This window comes from Phascolarctos cinereus, unplaced genomic scaffold, assembly GCF_003287225.1.
Source record: "Phascolarctos cinereus isolate Bilbo 61053 unplaced genomic scaffold, phaCin_HiC Scaffold_5;HRSCAF=322, whole genome shotgun sequence".
Lineage (NCBI taxonomy): Eukaryota > Metazoa > Chordata > Mammalia > Diprotodontia > Phascolarctidae > Phascolarctos > Phascolarctos cinereus.
The window spans coordinates 184206630-184232272 of record NW_027555958.1 but is presented as its reverse complement, the minus strand read 5'-3'; the positions used below and the strand labels follow the sequence as shown (position 1 = coordinate 184232272).

Sequence of the window (25643 nt, the reverse complement as noted above, 5' to 3'; positions counted from 1 at the left end):
AAAAAGTGTTTGGAGTCAGAGACAAAGGAGACTAGAATTTGCTGCTGAGGAAGAAGGGGAATGAGATTTAGGGAAACAAGGCTTAAATATGCCACTCTGGAAAATGGAATATTATTAGCAACCAAATACTGCTTTGATAGATATTGCCTGAAATGGAAGCAATGGGGTCACATGTCAGAGACAAATGCTGCCAAAATATAAGTAACTGACAAACCTGGCCTTGGATAAACCACCAAACTATTCTGAGAGGAATTTCCTTGTCTTTAAAAAGAGGAAATTGAGTTACAACGATCTCTAATATTCTTAAATTCTACGCTCCTATGAATATCATTAATGTTATCTATAAATGGAAAAAATTATTCACCATCTATACCCAAAGAGGCAATCTACATAAGCATCATATCCATGTATATGTGTGTGCATATGTATGTGTACATATATATGCATATTTTTGTGTGTATATATGTGTGTATGTGTACATATATACATATATATACATATATGTATATATACATATATATATATATATATGTGCTCTTTCAATATCAAATTTTAAAATTCCAATTCCTAAAGCCATAGAGACAAATGAAATAAAAAACTATTTTTTAAACAGGTAAACACATACTTTGAAGCCATCTTCTTGCACTGATAATCAGCAAGTAAATAAATATCTCCTTTTTTTGTAACACACACTGTGGCACCATCACTTGCAGCAACCAAGGACACAGTGACATCTTTATGATGCAGAGCTGAGACTTGCCGAGGAGCCGTTACACACTTTTCTCCATTGGGATCTAGTAAATAACCTACAGAGGATTGAACAAATCAAGTGTATTACAAAATATCATTTTCGAAGGTTTAGAACTATTTCAAATTTAAATTTCATGTATTATTAATAAAAGTCTCTCACCTAATTGTCCACCATTTAGTCCCATAGTATAAACAGCTTCTTTAGTCCACAGTACGGTATGGAACCTGCCTGCAGCCACTCCAATAATTGTTCTCCCTTTCAGATTTTTTGCCTGAATCTATACATAAAAACATAGGATATCTGTGGCAAGTATGTGTTCATTGTTATCTAGCATTTAAGAATGGATAAAATGATTCAAGAATGGAGTTCTCTGGCTAATTCATTTAAAAAGTAGCTGAATGGAAAATTAAGGTTCACTTGACAAGTTCATTTAACAAGCTCACTTAACAACATTCTGTAACAAGAAAAAAATATGATGTCCTTATCTCAAAATTGGATTCCCTTCAATAAGTCTAAATTTTAACATTTATCAGTTTACTTTAGCAATCTGTAACAAGAAAAAAATTATAATGCCCTTATCTAGAAATTTGCTTCCTTTCAATAAATCTGAACTTTAATATTTCATCTGCAGTCAAACTCATAAGCTTTCATTTTATTCAACATATTTACAAAGGTTTGTTATATGAGCAAAATCTAGTAAAATCATATAATTATACAGTATCTACAAAATGGTCAACTGTCCTGTGTCCTAAGCTTCTTTTGCTAATAGAGGCTATTTAAGCAACAGAACACTAAATACACACTAGAACACTAGACTACAATTTGGAGGTTTGTAGGTCTAGAAAGCATTTGATCATTAACAGATCCCATTTACCGATCTATCTGCTACTAATAATAATGCTAATGACATTTATCTAGCACTTGAAAGTATACTACATATAATCTCATTTGAGCCTTTTTGATACACAATACAATAAATATTTATTAAGCACCTACTATGTTCCAAGCACTATAATAAGAGCTGGATATCAAATAAGGGGGGAAAAAAGTCGCTGCCCTAAAGGAATTTACACACATGCCTCATAAAATCCTCATCTTGCAGATGAAGAAACTGAAACTCAGTGAAATTAAGTAACTTGCCATGGTTTTTAACCCAGGTCTTCTTGACTCTGAATATAGCAATCTAGTAAGACATCCTCTCTCGATTTAAAAAATAAATAAAAACAAAGTCACATGTAGTACCAACTTTGAAATCAAACACAGGAAAAGATGAGTACACAAATTTGATATGTAATATAGTATAAATTTTTAATATCTGTTAATATTTATGTGCAGATGATATACTGATTAACAACACTGAAAAGAAAAATAAGCTACTATCCTCATATCTTTGATATTTTTAGTCATTATGGTTGAAAACTAAGGATATTTTACCTGTCTTGGTACACTGCACCTAGCTGGTGGAGGAATAATACCCAACTGATGAAAAGTATTTAGACCGAAAGTATAAACACCTCCTTCATCGGTTAAAACAACAGTATGATCCTTAGCAGCTGCCACTTGGGAGCAGTTATGACCAATTAGTCCTTCTACCAGCCTAGGGACCTAAAATATAAAGGATTATTAAACTTATTATCATACATTTATTCTAGTAAATAGTTTTTTTTAAATTCTAGAAAAAATTATTCTAATAAAAAATGAAATAACTACAGGTGCTATAGTCCAAAATGAAATCCATAAATTGGTCATTTCTCTACAAAATAAATGCTCCCTTTCCTCAAGGGAGATACCAGTTTGCAAACGAATGGGTACTTGTTTCTTTAGGACAAAATCATGCAAGCTACTTAAATGAAAACAATTCAACAAATATTTACTAAGCACTTAGTATGTGGCTAGTATTATCTATATTAATTTTGCTAAGAACAAAGGGAGGTCTCTAGCCAAAATGTTCATTGGTGTGTGAAAACAATGTACATCACATCACTAATAATGTTTATAAGTGCCTTTTCAAGCACAGTCACCAGTCAGAGCTCAAAAGATACTGACATACCCACTGACCCTGGACTAACATCCCCACAAAAATCTTGACTCAAGAAAATATAAACAGAAGCAGTGTAAAACCCTGGAAGACTATAGATAGTTTGTTTTTTAATGTCACCTTTCCTTTTACTTAACAACATCTTCTAATAGATGGTACAATATGCCAAAGGGAAGATGTTTTTCAAATGACTTTGAAGGAAAAAATTTTAATTTTGAAAAATAAGAAATAAATTTATGTAATCCCATTGACTTAAACTCATTGGCCATGAAATTAGGCAGCAAAAGAATAAAATTTGAGGTTTTATAAGGAAACAGTACTCTAAATTCCTAAACCACAACCCTTGACAAAGAAATTTAATACTATAAAATAAAACCTTATTTAACTGGAATATTTAGGGATTGTGGTAATCTTGTTAACTCTGGGTTAAACAAAAACTTATTTTTGTTTCAAATTCTTGCTGAAAATGTAAGATGTATACCATTTTGTTCGATCAGTCATAATAAACCTAATTTTCTTAGATTAATAAGGATTTATAATGTTATTTTTCATCATCATTTTGAATACATGCTTTTAAACTGTAGTTAATTTGTTTTAGTGCATTCCTGATATTATTTGTACATGTTATGCTATTTTCCTAAACATGGATATCCTGAAAATTAACATTTCCAGTTAATCAAGGTCTTATAAAACTGAACAAATTATGCATTACAATTGTTTTTCAAAATACCAGGCATGTTTGCTCATCTCCATGACCTAGGCGTCCTCCTTGACCATGACCACAGGTGTAAATTTGCCCTTTCTGAGACAGAAAAACTGAATGAAATGTACAAAGTACCACCTATAGAAGGGAAAAAAAAGAATTTTATTAAATATCCTATAAATATAACATGGTTTCTAGTTATAATTATATTCAAATTCAAAAATATTAAAGATAAAGAACTAGGCACTAGCTTACAAAAGAGACTGAGTGATGGGAACTTAAAATCCTTAATCAACAAGCTTTTACTAACCACCTACTGGGCACACAAAGAAAAAAGTATATAATACCTGTCACCTAGGAACTTACATTCTATAAGGGAAAACAACTCATACACATATAAATACATACAAAGTACAGAAGCTGAGGGAAAGGTCTCCAGTAGGAAGTGATACAAGCTAAGCTTTGAAAGGAGCTAGGGATTCTAAAAGGCAGCAGTGAGCAGGGAGCATATTCTAGGCTTTGAGGACAGTGTATTCAAAGGCACAGTGCTTGGCACATATTATATGCTTAATAAATGCTTTTTCATTCCTTCATGGATATATGAGATGACATGCAGTATGTGAAAAACAGAAAGAAGGTTAAGAGGAGCAATGTACAATAAGCTTTGAAAAGTAGGCTGGAACCAGACTGTGAAAAGTTTTAAAAGCCAACAAGAAGAGTTTGTATGTAATCCAAGAGGCAATAAAGGGACACTGGCACTTTTTCAACAGAGGGATAACACCATCAGATCTATTCTTTAGAAATATGATTTTGGGGGCAGCTAGATAGCACAGTGGATAGAGCACCAGCCCTAAAGTCAGGAGGGCCTGAGTTCAAATCTGGCCTAAGACCAAACACTTGACACTTACTAGCTGTGTAACCCTGAGCAAGTCACTTAAACCCAACGGCCTTTAAAAAGAGAGAGAGAGAGAGAGAAAAAAAAAAAGAAATATGATTTTGGCGGCTATGGCCAGGAGTGAGGTGAGGGGAAAAACTTGAGACACAGGGAGACCAATTGGGAAGTCATTGTATTAGTCCAGGTGAAGATGCTAAGATCTAAATTAGGATGGTGGCCATGCAAATGGAATGAAGGGGACATTATTTCAGAAATGTTGTAGAGGCAGAATGAACAGGACTGGTAAATGACTGGATGTGGTAAGTGAGGGGGGACAAGCCCTTAAAGGGCATGAAGAAAACTGCATCACTTAACCACTCTAGAACCAAACTCTTTCCAAGATTAAAACAATACTGAAAAGCTAGACACAGAAGAACTATGCAAGCTTAGTCTATAATTCTCAGATCAAAACTTGACACCCATAAGTGGCCCTCCCTCTTCCAAAGTAAACTAGGCTAGTCTTTAAACAAGATACCAAAGGGATCTATAACAAACATTTGTGTATCTAACATCTTGTAAAGTGGTAACAAATGTCTGCATGGCTAAACAAAGAGAAAAATACAGGCTAAAACAAAGAAAAGTTCTAGACATATGCATGCGAGGGGGAAAAAAGAGGCAATAATAATTCCTATGCAGTTTCAAAAATATATGTACAAAACCTTAAGAATAGAAGCAGGTTTCTTTTGCTCTGTGTTGCTGTTGCTTCAAGTTTTGAAAAGGGCAGTTTTATTTTTTTCTTTATTCTGTCTTGGAGAACTTGGAAAGTATTTCTCCCCAACCTATCCCCTTCTGTCTCTGTGATTTTCTATGAAAGTTGAAAAACTCTGTTGTTTTCTGCCTAACCAAGAATTCCAACATATTCCATCAATTCTATCCTCAAAACACCTTCATTTGATCCATTCATCTCCACTAGTTATTATTCCATATTTCTCCTCCCTGTAGTGACTAACCTCCTTAAGAGGATGATTTACCGTCTATGACTCCACTTTCTTTCCTCTCACTCTCTTAACATTCTACAGTCTGGCTTTTTGACCTCTTTATTATTCAACCAAAACTGCTCCTTCTCTAAAGTTAGCAATGATCTCTTAGTTGCAAAATCTGACAGCCTTTTCTCAAATATCACCCTGCACTTCTCTGCACCATCTGACACTGTCAATCTCCTTGATGCTCTCTTCTCCCTAGGTTTCCATGATACTACTCTAAACCAGTTCTCTTCCTACCTGTAGTCTGACTGTTCCTTCTCAGTCTCTTTTGCTGACTCTTCATCCAGGTCACACCTCCTAAAAGGGGTGTCTCCCAGGCATCTAGTCTACTACACTTTGTGATCTCATCAGCTTACACAGACTGAATTATCATCTCTATATTGATGATTCTCAAATCTATTTATCTAGCCCTAACCTTTCTTAACCTCCAGATTCCCATCTCCAATTGCCTATTAGACATCTCAAACTAAATGTGCCATAGACAATTTAACATGTTCAAAACTGAATTGATTATCTTTCCCCTGGAATTCTTCCCTCTTCCAAATATCCCTTTTACTGTCAAGGGTTCAGAAATAAGTGTATTCTGGACTCCCCACTCTCTCTTATTTCTCATATTAAATCTGCTGATTTTACTTTCATAATGACTCTCAAATATACCTCCTCTCCTGACACTGCCACCTCCCTAGTACAGGCCTTATCACCTCACATCTGGATTACTGCAACAGCCTTTTGATTCATCTTCCTGACTCAAGTCTCTCCCTATTCCAGTTCATCCTCCAGTCAGCTGTCAAAAGTGATCTTCCTAAAGTATAAGTCATGTTTCCTTCCCCTCCCCCCTCAACAAACTCCAGTGGCTCCCTATCATCTCCAGGATCAAATATAAAATTTTCTGCTTAGCATTCAGAATCCTTCATAACCTAATCCCTTCCTTACCTTTCCAGTTTTCTTAATTCTTATTCACCTCATACCCTACAATCCTTGCTGTTCTTCAAACAATACATTCTATCTCCCAACTCGAAGCATTTTCCCTGATTGTCCCCTATGCCTAGAACTCTCTCCATTCTCATCTTCACCTCCTGGCTTCCTACAGGTACCAGCTTACATACTAGCTTCACAGGCTCAATGACTAATTTGCCCAAATAAAAGGAAATATAGTCGAGTTCTTGCTAAAAAAGAATATATTAATATAGATCTGATTTCTTTATGAAAACATATTACTCAGCTGTTCAACATTAATCTAAATAAAAACCTAAATTATCAAACAGATTTTAGCTGTTGCTTTTTAGGATTCCAGAAGTATTAAATGTTATACTACAAAATACCTGCTTGATATAAATTCCAGTTCTGGAGAACAGATCCACCAGCTCAGGATGATGCTTACTATTTTGGCTTCCATGACCCAGGGTAAAATTTATGTTATTTCCCCAAGTGTAGACATCTGTAGGATCTAAGATGAAAATAAGTGTTCATTTTACTTTTCTATTTTCAAACAATAAAAGCTTACTTTTATTAACATTGATAATTGTAAGCATATTTAACTTCACTAATTTAAACATGTAAAACAAAACTAAAAGTGGAGAATACGACCATATTTGTAACTATGTTTTCAACTTATTTGAATTATGAGATTATTAAGATCATCTGTGACCATATTGTTCCAAACTTAGTCAATGCGGAATTCAATACTAGCTACTAAGGAAATCTTCACTTTCAATAGTTTTTCTTTCATAAATGTGAAACTATACTGGGATTAATATTAGGGCATTATAGTCTGAGTTTGTAATATAAATCTTTAGTCTCAATTTGTGATAGAATTATGTCTGTTTTTTATATCTGTTTCATTTGCAGGGATTGACTTTTATATCCTACATGGTGGTAGTATCCACAATAGTGAAAATATTTTAGCTATCAAAGCAACTATAGCTCAGTGCTAGAGGTTAGGGGTAAAATGGGGAAAGTGGTATCCTTATTTTCATTTTTTTTGGGGGCAGCTTTCATTCAGTTCCTTCCCTATTTATCAGATGAAAAGCATACAACTTCTTTTCCCCTTGATCACTCCCAAAGCAAGAAGAAAACAAATTACACTGGCATGAGGGTCCATACTGGTAGGTGGAGCCATGTTCATTCTTTCTATACCTTCTCCCCTTTTATGCTAAACTCTTTATTAGTCACATCAATTGCTACTTTTCTCCCCAAGACCAGATCTCACTCTCTTGACCCCCAGTGTCTCTAAATGTCTAAAAAGTAACAAATACAGAAAGGAACAAAGTGTCAAAAAACCACAACTAAGAGTAATTCTTGTAGATGCTCATTAAAACCAGCTTATTAGAACAAATACACATTTTCATGAGCATATTTCTAGGAATAAAAAGTCACCAACAGGTCCCCAATAATATACTTGTCTGGATCTCAATTTCCTCATCTGAAAAATGAGAAAGAGAGTCAACCAGATAACCTTTCAGGTCTCTTCCAGCTCTAAATCTATGAAACTATGAAGAACATGTGTTCATAAGAATATATCTTACCAGTATTCTTGAATACTACATGGGCTGGTCTGTCCTTCATTACAAGATCCAAAGCTGATAAACCTTCTTTATCCTGGATATACAAACTAACACCATGCTAAAGGGGGTAAAAATCTTATATCAGAGGATTACCTATAATCAATTTTTTATTCCTTACATAGAAAAGAAGGCAGAATAGCAATTTTGTCCATAAAATACAAATGAAAATAAAGGATTCTTTACTTCATACATTTAAAATAAATAACATTTACAAGACCTAAGAAAAATTAAAATAACTAATGTCAATTCTATTAAACTGATCCAAATTTATTAAGTGCCTAGTGCATGCAACGGACTGGCTCACACAACAAAAATACAACAGCTTATGCTCTAAAAGATTAAGATCCAGTTAGTTATTCCAAACTTAACATATTTTTGACAAGCAAAAAAAAAACTCAAGAAATTTTTATATAAGATATAACAGTTCAAAAACATCTATAAAACTAGGCATAATATCCAACCATCTTTCTGGACCATAGCCAAAAACCAAGAAAGTAAGCAAAAAAGGATTCTGACCAGTCAAAATAGATGTGATAAAGTCCATGTCCTAAAATAATATGCACTTTGCTCAAATAAAAGCCCATGAAGCCCTCACTTGGAGGCTTCAAGAAGCTTCAGGAAATTCAATATGGTAACACATCATGGAGCTCTGATTTCCTCAATGTGCCTACTCTTACCACAAATGCAGAGCATTTTTAAAATCTAGAAGAGTCTTTAAGAGTTGCTAAGGCTGAAATTTAATCACCAACAATCAACCTGGTGAAGAGCTTCTCATGACTTTGCTAAGCTGCTCCTCTCTCTATAGCAGACAGCCTTCAAGACATCTGAGCCACCTCCATGATACAATGAGGCATTAGAGCAGGACTTTGGTGATGGTAATTAGCAGCTATTCATTCTTAATATGCAGAGATTCTAACAAGGATCAAAGGCTGTCTAGTTTTCAAAATCATCAAAAACAAGAATTAGCAAATCAGGATATTGTGGGGGAAAGACTGTTCCAGGAAAGCAAGCAGAAAGTGAGAAGCTATAGGAGACACTGAGGGAAGTTATAGAAAAAATTACAAAAATCAAACACAAGAATTCAGAAAGCACAACAATATAGGCCAATTAGTTTAGGTACCAAAAGCTCTTCACATCCCAATAAGACCCAAGGGTATAACTGTAATACAACATAGTAAAAATAACCACTGTTTGTAATGATAACCCTTAGTCTTCAACATGAAGAGTGGGCTACACACAATACCTCCTCTACGGAAACAAGAAATAAGATGAACACATTTTTACTTATTTTAAGTTCCTGCAGACAGTCCTAACAATTATACTGACAAATGTACTGACATGGAAGCCAATTTTCACAAAAATTACTTTTAAAAACTTTAACATTATAACATAAACAATGTGAAACATGAATAAAAATTTTAAAAAAATTTACTATTTAAATGTTCCAAGACTAGTTGTAAACTAAGTTTGCTAGTTGATCTCAATCAACTAAATTAAGTGAGGAAAGTAGCAATTATGGAATAAATATCTAGCATAAAGGTATAACTGAATGGACCACTAAACAAAAAACATTCAATTCTAACTAGTCTCAATTTAAGAACTGTTTCTACTTATTTTAACATTTCATTTAAAAGCTACTGTTAACTCTTAAAAAAAAAAGTCTACTTCATGTTTGTTTTTTTAAAATTGTGATTTGGTGGAGTTGTACAGTGATCCAACCATTCTGGAGAGCAATTTGGAACTATGCCCAAAGGGCAATAAAACTGGGCATATTCTTTGACCCAGCAATACCACTTCTAGGTCTATATCCCAAAAAGATCATAATAACGGGGAAAGGACCCACATGTACAAAAATATTTATAGCAGCTCTTCTTGTGGTGGCAAAGAATTGGAAATTGAGGGGATGCCCATCAACTGGAGAATGGCTGAACAAGTTGTGGTATCTGAATGTAACAGAATACTATTGTGCTATAAGAAAGGGTGAGCAGGAGGCCTTCAGAAAGACCTATATGAAGTGATGCTGAGTGAAATGAGCAGAACCAGGAGAACACTGTACACAGTAACAACCACACTGTGTGATGACCCTCTTTGATAGACTTAGCTCTTCTCAGCAATGCAAGGATCTAAGACAACTCCAAAAAATTCACAATGGAAAATGCTATCCATATCCAGAGAAAAAACTATGGAGTCTCAATGCAGACAGAAGCATAAGATTTGCTCTCCTTTTCTTTTGTTGTTTTATTTCTTCTTTCTTGTGGTCCCTCCCATTAGTTCTAATTCTTCTTTACATCATAACTAATGTGAAAATATGCTTAATATGAATGTATAAGTAGCGCCTGTATCAGCTTGCACACTGTCTTGCGGAGGAAGAGAGAGGGGGGAAGAAAATTTAAAACTCAGCACCGGCCCTGAAGTCAGGAAGACCTGAGTTCAAATCTGGCCTCAGACCAAACACTTGACACCTATTAGCTGTGTGACCCTGGGCAATTCACTTAACCCCATCTGCCTTAAAAAAAAAAAAAAGAAAGAAGGAAAAGAAAGAAGAAAGAAAGAAAGAAAAAAGAAAATTTAAAACTCAAAATCTTATAGAAGTGAATGCTGAAAACTAAAAATAAATTATTATTTAAAAGATTGTCATTTGTTCAATTCACGCAAAATTTGGTCAAAAAAAGCACAAAAGATATAGAGAAACTACAGAAAAGTTGTGTTGTTTAGTCATGTCCAACTTTTTATGATCCTGTAGGTTTTCTTGGCAAAAATAATGGAAAGGTTTGCCATTTCCTTCTCTAGTGGATTAAGGCAAACAGAGGTTAAGTGACTAGCTAGGTAGTGTCTAAGGCTAAATCTGAACTCAGGTCTTTCTGACTCCAGGCCCAGCACTCTATCTACTAAGCCACCTGGATGCCTACAGAAAAATATAAAAGAATACAAGTTAGAAATTAAGAATAAAATCCAACAAGTACTTATTAAGCATGTATATGTGTGTGTGTGTGTATATATATATGTGTATGTATATATGCTTAGATAGACAGATAGATGAAAAAGGCAATGGGTATACAAACCCCAAAAACAAAAGAGTCCCTTCCTTCAAGAAGATTGAGTTGAATCAGAGTAGAAGAAAAGTGGGCACAAGAGGAACAAAAAATAAGTAGAAAATATACTATGATAAGAGTAACAGAAAAATCCAGATGAAGTAAGGCTGTGTTGTCAAACCCAAATACAAATGAATCTGAGGCCCACATAATGACCTAGAAAACCAAATTAACATTATCTTTATTGTATTTTTATTTATTTGGTTATTATTCATTTCCCAATTACATTTTAATCTGGAAAAAGCCTCACTCTAGAGCTCTGTGGGCCCTAGTTTTGAGTCTGACACCACCACTCTAAGAAAACCTAAAGAAAAGAACAATTTCAGCCATGGAAATAAGGTTGGGGAAGGCTTTTGGAGAGGGCTTCATGGATGTGGTCTTATTACTTCCTTTAAGAAAGAAAAACATTTCTACAAGAGCAAGGATAAGGGCATGTGGTGGTCAATACATGTTTTTTGTTTTCATTCTTGTTTTTTAAGCAATTAGGGTTAAGTGACTTAACCAGGGTCACACAGCTAGTAAGTGTCAAGTGTTTGGTCTGAGGCCAGATTTGAACTCAGGTCCTCCTGACTTCAGAGCCAATGCTCTATCCACTGCACCACCTAGCTGCCCCTTCAATACATGTTGACAGCAAAGTTGGCAAAATAACTGAGGAATACCTAGTAATCTATTTTGACTGGAACAAAAGACTTCATAAGGGAAGTGATTAAAAAATAAATGTATAAAGCTAAAAAGGAGAATCTCAAATGCTCCACTAAGGAGTTTGTACTCCTTACAATAGGGGCAATACAACAGGGAGTTTGTACTCCTGACAAGAGGGAGCCACTGAAGGTTTCTGACATGGATCTGGGAAAACAATGGGCACAGGAAAGCCAGGTACAAAACCATAGTAGACCAGATGAGAAGTGATAAAGGCCTAAACCAGAATGGTAGCAGTTTAAGTAGAGAGAAGAGGACGATCTGGAAAGATACTGTGGAGGCAAACTTGATGGGACTTGGCAACACAAGAAACTTCAAAAGTAAGAGAACAACTTCTTTGGAAGAATTGAGTCCTTGAAGGAAAAGGACTGAAACATTCAGGATTGGAAGGAGGGTGGAAAGAGTCAAATATGATGTTTAGATCTAAACTGAGCTTCTTAAAAAAAATAATAATAATTTTGGCAACAGGATATAACAGAGGACAGTAGGTTCAAGGAAAAGTCAAAGATGACTCAAATTTTTAAGCCTGGGCGATGAGTGTAGTGTTGTCACAAACAGAATTAGGAAAGCTGGGAAGAGGGGCAATTTTAAGTGGCTATGGAGAATGTAAGGGTAAAGGTGAATTCTCTTTTTGATATGTTAAGTGATGATGAGACAGCCAAGCGGAAATATCCTGCAGCCTGTCTAGAGTTCAGAGGTATCCTTTTCTATAACACCTCCTCAAATAAACATACAAAATTCTCTTAAGTTGTGAATAAAGTTATTTCAAAGTTAAAAAGGATTTTAGGCTATTAGTGTATGTACACATGTATGTATATGTGCATGTATCACACATATACACACACGATATATGGGAAAATCTCATTTAACGCTCTTTGTTCTGAAAACTGGTTTGTAAAAAGTAGTTTGTATAGGAAAATGATTACAATTTTCCAATAAGGAACATTTTCTATTTTTTTTTAACCTAACCTATAATGGCATTATTAACATCATTCAGAAATTTTTATTTTTATAGAGGAAGAATGCAAAAATTTTATTATCTTGACATAGATGTTGTGATGAGAATTCATATTCTACAAGGACCAATCCTTGGCTGAAACTCTCAACTGCAGAGAGATTTGCTAAAACTCAAGTAAGAAATTAATATGTATTTATGTCTCTGTACAAAATAGCATCCACTGAAAACAAACTCTGAAATTGATAGCATAAGAATTTCCCAATATCTAATTATGGTTATATATTTCTTATTTTAAAATAGGTCAAGCCTAAACTCAAGCCCATTCTGCTTTTTCCTTATATAAACTACAAATACTTTTTTTTAAACAATTGAGAGGCAACTTTTACTGATACTATACCGAGGTTCTCAAGGTATAAAACACCATATTTAACAATCTTCATATGGAAAATTCACCCTGAAATATCTCAGTTACTCCCAACTCCTGCCTAATACTACCTACCTACCAACTCATACAAGTAAGCTCATGTATTCACCACAGAAAACTCTCCAAGTAGGAAATAATTCAACAGCAGGCATATACCTAGACATCCTCAATGTGTAAGCAAAGCAATTAGCCTTGGTCTTTCCCCTTCTCCGAAGAGAATTTTCCTTTTTGTGGCCTGGGGAACCCAAATCATACATCTAAGAAACAATTTGATGATCAATAAAATAATACTATTTATCTCATAAGGTTGTTTTTAAGCTTTTGAGTGCTATAAAAATGTGAGTTATTCAAGACCTATAAACTGTGACTACCAATTTTAATTGTGTTCATTCTTAAACACATAGTTTTATTCTTAAACATTTCTTTTTACTGCCTTACTGTCAAATACAATGGAAACAACAGTGATTTTAAAACATAAGAGCTATTCTGTTCTAAGATATCTTTTAGTATTTATCAATAATTTATTTTGATATAAAAATGTGTACATTTTAGAATTATTCTTTTTATATAACCAATGATCTATAAATAAAAAGTTACTTAAAATATCAGTGCTATAATTACTGAAAATTGGATCAAGATATATAACAATTAGTATTTTTTAAAATAATTCTAATACAAATTAGGGCACTAACCTTCAAGAGTGACCAAACACAATCAATATGTCCATAAAAAATGCTTCTATGCAAAGCTGTCCATCCCGACTCCTTGTCTCTCACCAACAGATCCACTCCTTTCGTCTCTGCAAGCCAATCCAACACTCCTTTCTTTCCACATGATGAAACAAGATGAAGAACATTCCTTCCAAAGGCATCCTTGATAGTTGCAGCATTGTAACAGTAAGTAGAAAGAAAGGCCTTAATCTGGCCTTCACTCCCCCTTGTTACTACAGAAAGGATATCCAAAGCATGCTTCAGGGATCGACACTTCAAAGTACAGTCTGGCATAGAAGAACTCATCCTACTCTTTTTCACAGTTTATTCTTTCTTCAAAATCAATTCATTAAAACTAATCTTATTTATTTTTATTTAAGTTAAAAAGGAAGACAGCCAAAGCATCAATATGCTTTTTAGGTTGAACTATGCTGGGGATAGATGGTTTTTCCAGAATTCAAATTCATTTCTCCAAGACAATAATACAAAACTATGAATCTTTGTGCAATTTATTTTGGCACTTAAAAAATTTAAGTATAAATATCTATAAAGTTTATATCAAATGCATATTATTAAAATAAAAAATTCTCCACTGTTCACAAATTATTCCAGGAGTCAAGCACCAAGGGGGAGTGGGGAGGGGAAATCCCCCTCCACACTGTCTAAAATCCTTTCAAATATCCATAATTGCAAGGGAGACCTGTAAGAGAAGAACAAGAATATGAAGTATAAATTTTTTAAAATATTAAATTTATTAAATTATCAATAAAAGTATTGTTAAAAATTGTAAAATATCAGCCTTAAGTTAGCAGTTTCAAGGAAAGTTATAGTATTATTTTCTCTAATGGTTTATTTGTCTTACGTAGTTTTGACCTTAAAGAGACAAAGGTAAACAAATTAAGATGCTCTTATTCAACAGCCATGCTAGGGATCACTCCAACCTCAGCAGCCACTATAAAGGAAGCTGTCATCCAAAGTAGAATGTGAATAGCCAGTGTACACATAGAGGTGGATCCTTCTTTTTGCTAATTTGAACTTTTGTGTTACTACTTCTAGAAGGTAAACTCTCATTAACTGAATTGTTACAAAGTCAAATTCTACTCAACAAAGCTATTTCCATGTCACAGAATCTCAACTATATAATTTTAAAACATGGGAAATACTATTTACTACCCATCTGAAATGCTATGATGTCACAAGATAACATTCTTCAAATCCCTCACTCTATGTAGAAATTCTAATACCTAACATATAAAGCGTAAAGAATCAAAAACAGTTTAATCACTATTATACTCAGCATAGTGTTATTTACCTTTCCTTCAGTAAACTCTACCCTTTTCTCAATGTTTTTGCCTTATACCTGAAGTTCAGATTATACACTAATGATTAGACCACTTCAAATGCCCACTAAGAGTTTTTTAAAGGTTTATCAATAATATTAATCACAAATTACTACCTCAAAGAAATTCCAAGTATTTGAATACCTACATTAAGTCAGTTATGCTTCATACCCAAAACATTCATTCATTTTGCCTCACTCCAAAAAGCAACTTTAGCATTGAAAGCGTATGTTCAGGGAAGAGACCAAACACACATAACCACCACACCTGTGAAATAATTTCCTATACTCATTGGTAAAAGAACTAAAATATTTTAGATCTGTATTTTCACTGCCCCTCACCCCCAGCAGTTAAAAATGAGAAAATTCCTTAAGAATCTCTCCATTTCAAACACTAAAATATATATATGGAATAGCGGACAAGGCAATATACTGGGGATCAGAAGACTTGGCTTCTAGTCTCATTTCTACCACTCAACAGCTGTATCACCTTAGACAAGTCATTTGTCCTCTTGCGAGTTTCAGTTTCCTAATCTTCAAATAAGAGAGTTAGATGATGATTCATAAGATTCATTAGGGCTCCTCTCTTCCTTTAAGATGCAGCTCTGACACAATCTTCTGTAGAAGCCTTTGTTGATTTCCCCCAGCTGTTAATGTCCTCCCTCCCACAGTATCTTTTATTTAACCCTCTGTATCTGTGCATATGCATTTATTAACTTTATATGTACATGAATATCTGTTATATCTTTATACACACACACACACACACACACACACACACACACACACACACACACTTGCTATTTCCCCCACTAGAATATATAAACTCATTTTAAGTAGAGATCACTTCATTCTTTGTACTTTGGCCCATAGCAGATACTTAATAATTACTGGATGACTGAGTGATATAAGTTTGAAAAAAGTCCCTGACTCCATAACTGTACAATTCCTAAAATTAATATATCCAATACCATGGGTATAAAACATTTGTAAGGTTCAGCTCAACTTTAAAGTTTAGATTTCAAATGGGAAAAGTATGTCAGCATCCAGACAATAATGAGTTTAAAAAAAAAAAGCTGCAAGCTCTTAAATTTTTAACACTAGCATTTAACTTTTTTAAGTAAATAGCTAGAAAATGTACAAGGTTTATTTCATTTTGGCTAAGTTATAAAATACTCCAAAAGTCATTTTTGTAGCTTCAAAGAACCTCCAAGTAAAAATATTTACCAATAAATTAATTCATCATTATTGTATTAAAAACCAACAGGGCATATTTTCCTACTGTATTAATACATCTCAACATAAATATTCAAAAGATAATGAAATATTAAGTTGAAATACCATATAATAGGATCAGAGAGGCATTAATACTTTAATATGACCTGTATTAGTTCTGAACTAAAGTTCAGAATTGATGTCTCCATGTCAATATTTTAATATATTGATTTTCTCAGTCCTAAAATCCTTCTGACCTATGTTTGACAATTGATGCCATCGACCACAATCTTCTAGACAGACATTCTCTTCTGATTCTCCTGACCATTCTGCTGGCTCATCATCCATATCATACCCTTAAAACAGAGGGTGTTCTTCCCCTAAGCTAAGCAGCTTCCCTTCTTAGGCTCTCTGCTCTTCTTCCTCCACACACTTTCTCTTGGTAATGTCATTCCTTAGCTCCCATGGATTTAACTATCATATCCCAGATCAATATATCCAGTTCTGGTATTTCTCCTGAGCTTCAGTCCCACATCACCAACTTCTTATTATACATCTTAAACCATGTCCCAGAGTCATATTAATTTCCACATTTCCAACATTGAACTCATAATCTTTTCCCCTAAACCCTCCTTTTTTCTAAACTTTCATATTTTCTGTCAGACACTACCACCATCCTTCTAGTATCTCAGATTCATCAATTTAGCATTATGCTTGCCTCCTCACTCTCCCCTCCTACATATACCAATCAATAAACATTTACTAAACATCTGCTTTATGCCAGATACTGTGCTAAGCATATGCAATCAGCTGCCAATTTCTTCACAATATCACTCCTGTCCAACCCCTGCTCTCTACTTACCCAACTACCACCTTACTTCAGGCCCTCATCATCTCTAGCCTAGATTATTGCAAAGAATCCTATTTGGTCTCCCTCTCTATTCTAGGCCATCCTATACATTGCTGCCAAAGTATTTTTCCTAAAAAACTGACTTACCCATGTGACTCCCCTACTCAGATCAATTCTAGTTACATTCTATTGCCTCTAAGATCAAATATAAACTCTTCTGTTTAGCTTACACAACTTAGCTCCAACTTACCTTTCCAGCCTCACTGGACATTTCTTCTACTCCAGAACTCAGCAATCCAACCAAGCTAAGTTCAAATCCAGCTTCATATACTTACTGTGTGACCCTGGGCAAGTCACTTAATTTCTGTCTGTCTGAGCTTCAACTATAAAATGGGGATAACAGCACCACTCTCTCGGGATTGTTGTGAGGATCAGTCAGATAATACATTGTTTAATAAATGGTTATTCCTTCCCCTCTCTCCTCTCTGTTCCTCACACGTGACACTCCATCTTTCATCTCCTTGTTTTTGCACTGGCTGTCCCACAAGCTTGGAATGTATTTCCTCCTTACCTTCTCTTTAATGTCTCTTTATTTTCTTAAAGATGCAGCTCAATTACCAGCTTTTTAGTATGAAATCTTTCCTGATTTTTCCAACCACTAGTGCTTTCACTCCCAAATTACCTTGTATTTAACTACTTTGTATATACAGCCTTTTGTAATTTCATATTTTAATATGTACTTTTATATAAAATATACAAATTTTATATGTACATGTCTCCCTCTGCTTGCCAGCAGAGATAATTATAACCAAAGTGTCTAGTAAATGTGTTACATAAAAGACAATTAAATACTTGCTGATTGATTGAAAATTCAAATTGGTCTATTTACAACTTTATGCAAAAGCTAATTCTAAAAAATTTAATCTTAAATTTCTGGCTTTGTCCATTTTAAAAATAATAATACACAATTAAAGCCAGGGCTAAAGGACTCTACTACTTGCCACTAATCGCTTCAGACCTCGACTGGATTATCTCTAAATTCTCTTGGTAGCTCTAAATTCTATTATCCTATGACCCTCATCACATTTTTTTTCCCCTAAATGTAATAGCTCTTCATTCTTTGCACATATCCAGACTATCACTTATAGAGCCAGAACAAACCAATTTCTGAGTTCTATGATTAAGAATAGCTCTCTGATCTCCTGGAGCAAATTACTCATCAGGGATGACAATAGGCCAGATATACTCAACAAATGCAATACAAGCCTCTAAATAAATTTTCACAACAAACACATTTTGCAAATATCGACCTTCCCAAAGCAAATAAAATGGTAAAATACTAATTTTATTTACTGCCTGGATTGGGAGGAGAAAAAAAACCTCCAACATGATAAAAGTGTTCATTTAATTTGTTTTACTACTTGTATTTTAAAACAGAAAGAACTTTCTCTAAAAGATTTAACTACAGATCTTAACATTTATAAGCCGATAAAAATGTTTGATAATAATGTCCAAATATGACCTAATCATTAAGAAACTGATTTATTAAATTCAATGACTCCCCATGTAATAAAATCCTTGGTTTTTTCAAGCTAAATGATCCTCTAGCACCTCCTTCCCTGAACTTCGTGTCCTCTTGTCAGTAGAAAAAGCACAGCATAATATAAACTGTACTGGATAGTGAGTCAGAACCTGGCTTTAAATCATGACTCTGCTGCTTACTATCAATGTGACTTAGGGCAAATCATTTAACCTATCTGGCCCTGTTTCCTCATTCTTAAAATGAATTTAGACTAGAATAGATGATCTCTAAATTCAATTCAACCAATACTGCTCACACAAAGTGCATACATTCTACAAGGTGGAACAAAAGGTAAGCATAAGAAATACAAACTACAAACAAAGCAAATATAAAGTAATTTCAGAGGGAGGGAAACAGTAAGAGGAGGGGAGGCAGGTAAGAGGGAGTTTCAGGAAAACAGGAAGAGCTTTATGAAGGAGGTAGCACTTGAGCTGCAACTTGAAGAAGGACACTAGGGCTTCTAAGAGGCAGAAATGAGAAAACATGGAGGAGCTTATACAGAGGGATGGAGAATAGTAAATAGGTCTGTTTGGCAGAAACATAGGATACATGAGAGGGAGTAATGTGAAATCAGTCTAGGCCAGAGATGCTTCCCATTTTTTGTGTCATGGACCCCTTTGGCACTGTGGTAAAGCCTATGGACCATTTCTCAAAATGATCTTTTTCATGCAGAAAATATGTTAGAATGGAAACCAATGAAAAAACACAGTGAAAATAAAGATATATGTAGATATAGATATATTTTTTTTCCATCCAAGTTCACAGAGACCCTGAAATCTATCTATGGAACTTTTAGGGATCCACAGACCACAGGTAAAGAACTGATCCAGAAGGATAGATTAAAACCATATTCTGAAGAGCTTTACATATCAAAGAGGATTTTATATTTTATCCTATAACTGGAAATTGCTGAAGTTCTTCAGCAGAGGAGTGTTATGAATAGACCTGTGCTGCAGGAATATCAATTTGGAAGTCATACAGAAGATAAAGTGGAGGGAGTATGAGACATGAGACAGGAAGAACAACTAGGAAGCTATGAAATAGTCTAGGCAAAGATGATGGAGGTCTGAAACAGGAGGATTCTAAATGACCATACTCACTTAATTTCCAAATCTGATTGTTTTTTCTCATTCCTCATCCTTCTTGACTTTTCTTCTATATTTAATATTGCTGACTACCCCTACCTCCTGGATACTTACCCTTCTGACTTTTCATGACATTATCCTATCTTGGCTCTCCTCCTACCTGATTTCTCCTTTTTGGTCTTCTTTACTGGCTCATCATCCACATAACTTCCAACTGTGGATATTCTTTCAAGGCTCTGTCCTGGCCCCTCTTTTTTTCTCTCCCTACATGACTGGTTCTTAACCTTCTGGTCATGTAATGAAATGTGTAAAATAAGCTATATAGATTACAAAACCAATTATGCTCAAATATAGTTATGAAAATATTTTTAAAACAATTCACAAATTCTAGATTAAGAACCCCTATTCTACACTGTATCTCAATGCCTGTTCAGTTCCCATAGGTTTAATTATCACCTCTATGAAGGTGACTCAAAGATCTATAGACATAGCCCTAATCCCTAAGCTTCAGTCCGACATCACAAACAGCTTTTTGGACACCTTCAATGGATTGTCCCATATAAAACTCAACAGGTCAAAACTGAACTCATCTTTCTCCACTAACCTACTCCCCCCTCCAAATTTCCCTGCTAGTGTCAAAGGCATCACCATTCTTTTAGTATCTCAAGGCTGGTAACCTTGATATGTACTCTCATTCTCTCTTCCCTCTCCTTCACCCTATATGCCCAATCAGCTGCCAAATCTTGACATTTCTATCTTCACAACATTTCTCACGTACATCTTTTCATACAGCTAGCACATTACTTAAAGCTTTCATCACTTCTGGCCTGAAATACTGCAACAGCCTCCCAACTGGTCGTCTTATTTCAAGTCAGCCTACTCCAATCCATCCTCCACATAGCTTCCAAAAATCACAGATCTGACTCCCCTTACTCAAACTCTAGTGGCTCCCTATTGATTTTTGGATAAAATATAAATGTTTTATCTTTTGACCTCTTCACAAAGTGGTCCCTTCTACCTTTCTGATCTTTTTATACTCTCTGATCTAGCAACACTGGCCTACTTGCCATTCCTTAAATATACCATCCCCCAACTCCATCCATGTCTTTTTACTAGCTAACTCTGCAAAGCTGACTCATCAAATACCTCTAACTTTAAGACACAGCTCAAAAATCACCATCTACATGAAGCCTTTCCTTCAAGAGCCAGCACCCTCCCTTCTGGGCCATCTTTTATTTAACTACTTTGCTTTGTATTCTCTTTATATTTCGTGTCTACATAGTTACATCTATTTGACTCCCCCATTAGCCAGTCAATACTTTAGAGTCTTTTTTTTAATATCAGGTACCAAGTTCAATTAATTATTTCTTCCCAATGTTTTTCAAAGTGTGTCTGTTCCTACCTTTCTATTTCTGCAGAAATCACCCTTCATTGCCTAAATGTATGCAATTTCAAGAGCCTTTTGTCTCCACATATCCAATGTCTTCCCACTACAATTCATTAAGCATATCAAGGCCAAATTAAACTACCTGATTTCCTTAAAACACTGCTTGATCTTATCACTTCTCTAAAACCTAAAATGATAGTCCAAACTCCTTAGCATAATACTTAAGGCATTACACAATGTGTTCTCAACCCAGTACCTTTTCCAACCCAATATCTTAATACACACATAGAAGAAACTTTCACTCTGGCCATGCCAGTTTACTGCCAGGATCCAGAACATGCCTTCCAGTTTTACTTCCAAGCCTTTATTTATTCCATGGTTCCTTGCCTGTAATGCTTTTCCTCACTCCTCTCCACCTAGTTAATTTGCATCCATATTTCAAAGCCCAACTCAAGTACTACCCTCCTTTATGAATCCTTCCCTGATCACTAGCAGTAATTTCCCCCTCTTCCAAAATTTCATCTCAGCAGTATACCTACATACATATATATTTATATGATATATTATAAATATAATACTTATATACTGTCTTGTGTCAAGTAAATTTAATCAAGGTAGACTGAGGTACTACCGACTCAGAGCAAGATTTTATTAACAGTTATGTGTTTAACTGTTTACAAAGTCAGTCACAGTGGCAACCTCAGCAAAGCCAACTCCTCCCCAAGGAGGGGATCCTCTTTATTAACACACAAAGAAGGGGTCTTCAGAAGTAAAGGTAAGAAAAAAAAAGGTGATGGCTTACAGGGTTGGGGCAAGAACATTACAATTAGCTATACTGAGAAAGATGGGCTGGCATTCAGGTAAGGCTAATTTCTGGACTAACAATTAAGGAATGTTAATTGTTTTATGGAACCCATCTGCATCTTGTAGTCTTTTCTAGAGACTCACAATTAGCAGACTTCCTACCAAGAGATAAAAAGATATAGAGACAAAAAAACATCCTTAACATAGACAGGAAAGGACTTGACAAATTTTTTGAGGATGGTAATTTTGTGGGGTCAGACATATATCCATATAAGTATCCCAGGGAATTCCATCATAATAGATAACTTTTCTATCAAACTAAATTTAGCTAAATTCTGGAGCTCAACTCAGGAATAGAAATGGGGCTTGAGTAATCATAAAAAATAGGGCAGTAATACAGAACAGCATCGATTACAGAGTGAAATCCATTATAAAATGATAGAGAAACAATTTAATTTCTTCAACTGTACTGGTATCTGTTTATGTGCTTGTCTTTTTTCTCCAAACAGACCCTAAATTCCCTAGGGTCTTAGCATCAGAAACTCTCATGTGGTTTTCTTCCCCCAACAGTCCCTAAGACTACACATCATGCATAGCAGGTACTAAATAAATGACAAATGATTACAAAAATGTTCCATAAATCCAAAATGTTACGTAGGTTTGTACCAGAGGCAACATGGTATAGGGGAAAGAGTGTTGGATTTAGAATCAGAGGACCTATACTCTGTGATTTTACTACCTTCAGTGACCTCAAACAAGTCATTTAATCTCTTAGGGCCTCCATTTCCTCATCTGTAAAATGAAGGGTTAATTAAATAAATGATGTCTAAGATCCCTTCAAGCTCTAAATCTATGATCCTCATCTATGAAATTAGTTAACTTAGATAATTTCTAAGGAGCCTTTCAGTTCTAACATTCTATGATTTTTAAATGAAATGATATCATGAATGAAATACTTAAATAACTAGCCAGAAACAAAAACAATCTTCTTACAGCACTAAAACTGTTATTCACATAAGGTTACAAAACTTATCCTTTATCACATTTTTTTTAAAAAGTTGTTCTGAGATTTTTCTCTCTATGATTTTATCAAAAGTTTCATTGCATTGTGGATAACAAATTTTTTCTAATCCTCAACCAGTACAATGTTGTTATTGTTGTTCAGTTATAATCGACTCTTTGTGACCTCATTTGGGATTTTCTTGGCAAAGATACTGGAGTGATTTGCCATTTCCTTCTCCATATTAATTTACAGATGAAGACACTGAGGCAAACAGAGTTAAGTGACTTGCCCAGGGTCACACAGCTAATGGCTGAGGCCTGATTTAAACTCGGTCTTCCTGACCTCAGGCCTGGAGCTCTATCCACTGTGCCACCTAACTGTCATACTAGGACAATACCTACACTCTAATTTGGATAATTTTTCCCAAGTTACTTTTAGAGGAAAACTTCATTGGATATGGCAGCTAAATTCCTCCATATAAAGAGTAATAAAATTTGACATTGATTCAAATTATTTTCAAAACAGAATACAGATTTATTTTCTAATTCTATATGTTCTGTCCTTAAAGCTTCGTACACTTTTCGAAATGTTTATTTTAACAACCCTATGAAAAGGGACATATACACAAGATAAGTAATTTCAACCAACTTCCAAACTGCTGGACGAATGTGATAAGCTTCTTTGCTCTTCAATGGAATGTGGTGCAAAGCCCAAAGTAGATTTTAGTTTCCAAGAAGTTTACAAAAAATTTAAAAAAAACTTTTAACTACAGTGAGAATAAAATAAAAATGTAAAACATTTGGGGCTTCAATACCAACAACAACAACAAATACTGAGGTATTTGAATTTGCACTCTATTCCACAGTAGGGCAGAAACAATATATGAATAAAGCAATGGTGGGTGAGTAATTCAACATAGTTAAGATTGGTGGTCTGGTATAAATGCACACCCTTTTATGCTGCCACTCAAATTTTTAAAAGTATTAATTTGTGGATTTAAAAAATGATACCTAAATACTTCCTCAACCTCTGCTCTGGGGAAGAAAGGAAAAAAAGGAACTTTAAAAGGAGATTGGTTCGAAAATAAGTGTAAAGTTCCCGTTTCCGCATTTCATCTGCTAAATTCAAGCACAAGGACATTCTATTTGTTTTCCCAAGAGTGGTCACTTCAAAAACAAAAACAAACCAAAAAAACTACAGCTCAATTGTCCAACCTTCAGAATTCGAGCCCTTGATTACAGGACCCTGACCACAACCATGTTTATACAGCGACATCATATGATAACCACGGTCTGGGTCTGTGGGGACACAGGAACCCCAGAACAAGTCAGGGCGTAGGGGTTGGGGGGCAGGTGGCCCAACCCAAAGGTCAGAGACTCAGGACAGAGCATCCACGGGGGAGGTGGTGCCACCACCACGTAACCCAAGTGACCATTCATCTGCGGAGGGCCTACCCAAGCCACCCTGGCCCGGTCCTCAGATAAACAGCCTTGGGCGGGGCCTAACACCGCCGCCCCCCCCACACACACACAACATACATACACACACATAACACCCACACTCGTACAAACACAGCTTGGCCTGGTGGGGAGGGGTGGACCTCCCTCCGGCTCGGGCTCGCCTCCCCGTCCCCTGGCCGCCTCTCACCAGTCGCTAGATAAAATAGCGCCGGCGGTCTCCACGGGGTCTGCACTCGGTGGACTTGGCACTCATCCTCAGTGACAACAGCAGGGGAACCCGAGGAACGCCAGCAGAGCCAGTTCCCAGTGCCTTGTCCGGAGGTTCCGGCAGTGGCCAACTGAGAAGACCCTCAAAGAGCAACCCGAGCCGACCAGGCGCTAGACCGGAGGAGGAGAGAGAGAGAGAGAGAGAGGCAGAGAGACAGCGTAAAGTGGGTGGAACCCACCCTGGAACAAGACGGGCGCCGATTGGCTGCGGCTCACAGATGCCTCCTGGGGATTGGCTGAGCTGTGGCCAGGGTTCCCCGGGGCCGCGGCCGTTTCCTTTACTCGGCGCTTCCCCCAAGTCCACTTCGTGCCCCTCCCCCATAGGACTTCCTGCTGCCTCTGACTGACCCTGAACCTGACCCCCGTCTCGAGGGTGGGAAGGACTTAGGGGAACACAATGCAAGTCGGGGCTGAAGGGGCCCTAGAGGGACCGGCTCCCTCGGGGGCCGCGAGCCCCGTGAGGTTGTGCCCTGGAGCAAGCCGCCCGGCTCCTCTGACGCAGCCCCGGCGTCGGCCACCTCCTCTCCCCACTAGCGGACCCGCAGGTGTGGGCTCCGAAAACCAAATCCGGGCCCGGGCGGGGGAGGGGGCGGGCGCCCACGTGGCGGGGGATTTGCTTCTTCCTCCCTCCCCCGAGCTGTTGCGCCACCTGAGCCCCGCTGCCGACTGCGCGCGGGTCACCCGAAGGCCACGGGCATCGTCTTCCTGCACTGTCACCGTGCCCGTCTCTGGGCACGGACACGCCACCTGGCTAAGCCATGTGTCATTCCTCGGTTTGACCTGTCAGACGTGGTG

At 36.2% G+C, this 25643-nt stretch overlaps 1 protein-coding gene across 1 annotated transcript in view; it reads right to left on the bottom strand.

Annotated features, from left to right (window-relative positions):
* The window catches only part of IBTK (inhibitor of Bruton tyrosine kinase), an 89796-nt gene extending 64694 nt beyond the window's left edge, over positions 1-25102 (bottom strand). The window contains 8 exon segments of the mRNA XM_020969901.2: positions 626-806; positions 911-1028; positions 2186-2356; positions 3520-3630; positions 6732-6856; positions 7935-8031; positions 13839-14556; positions 24769-25102. Coding sequence (XP_020825560.1) covers positions 626-806; positions 911-1028; positions 2186-2356; positions 3520-3630; positions 6732-6856; positions 7935-8031; positions 13839-14162 — 1127 coding nt within the window. The 5' untranslated portion in view covers positions 14163-14556; positions 24769-25102.
* Between the last annotated feature and the right edge of the window lie 541 nt (positions 25103-25643).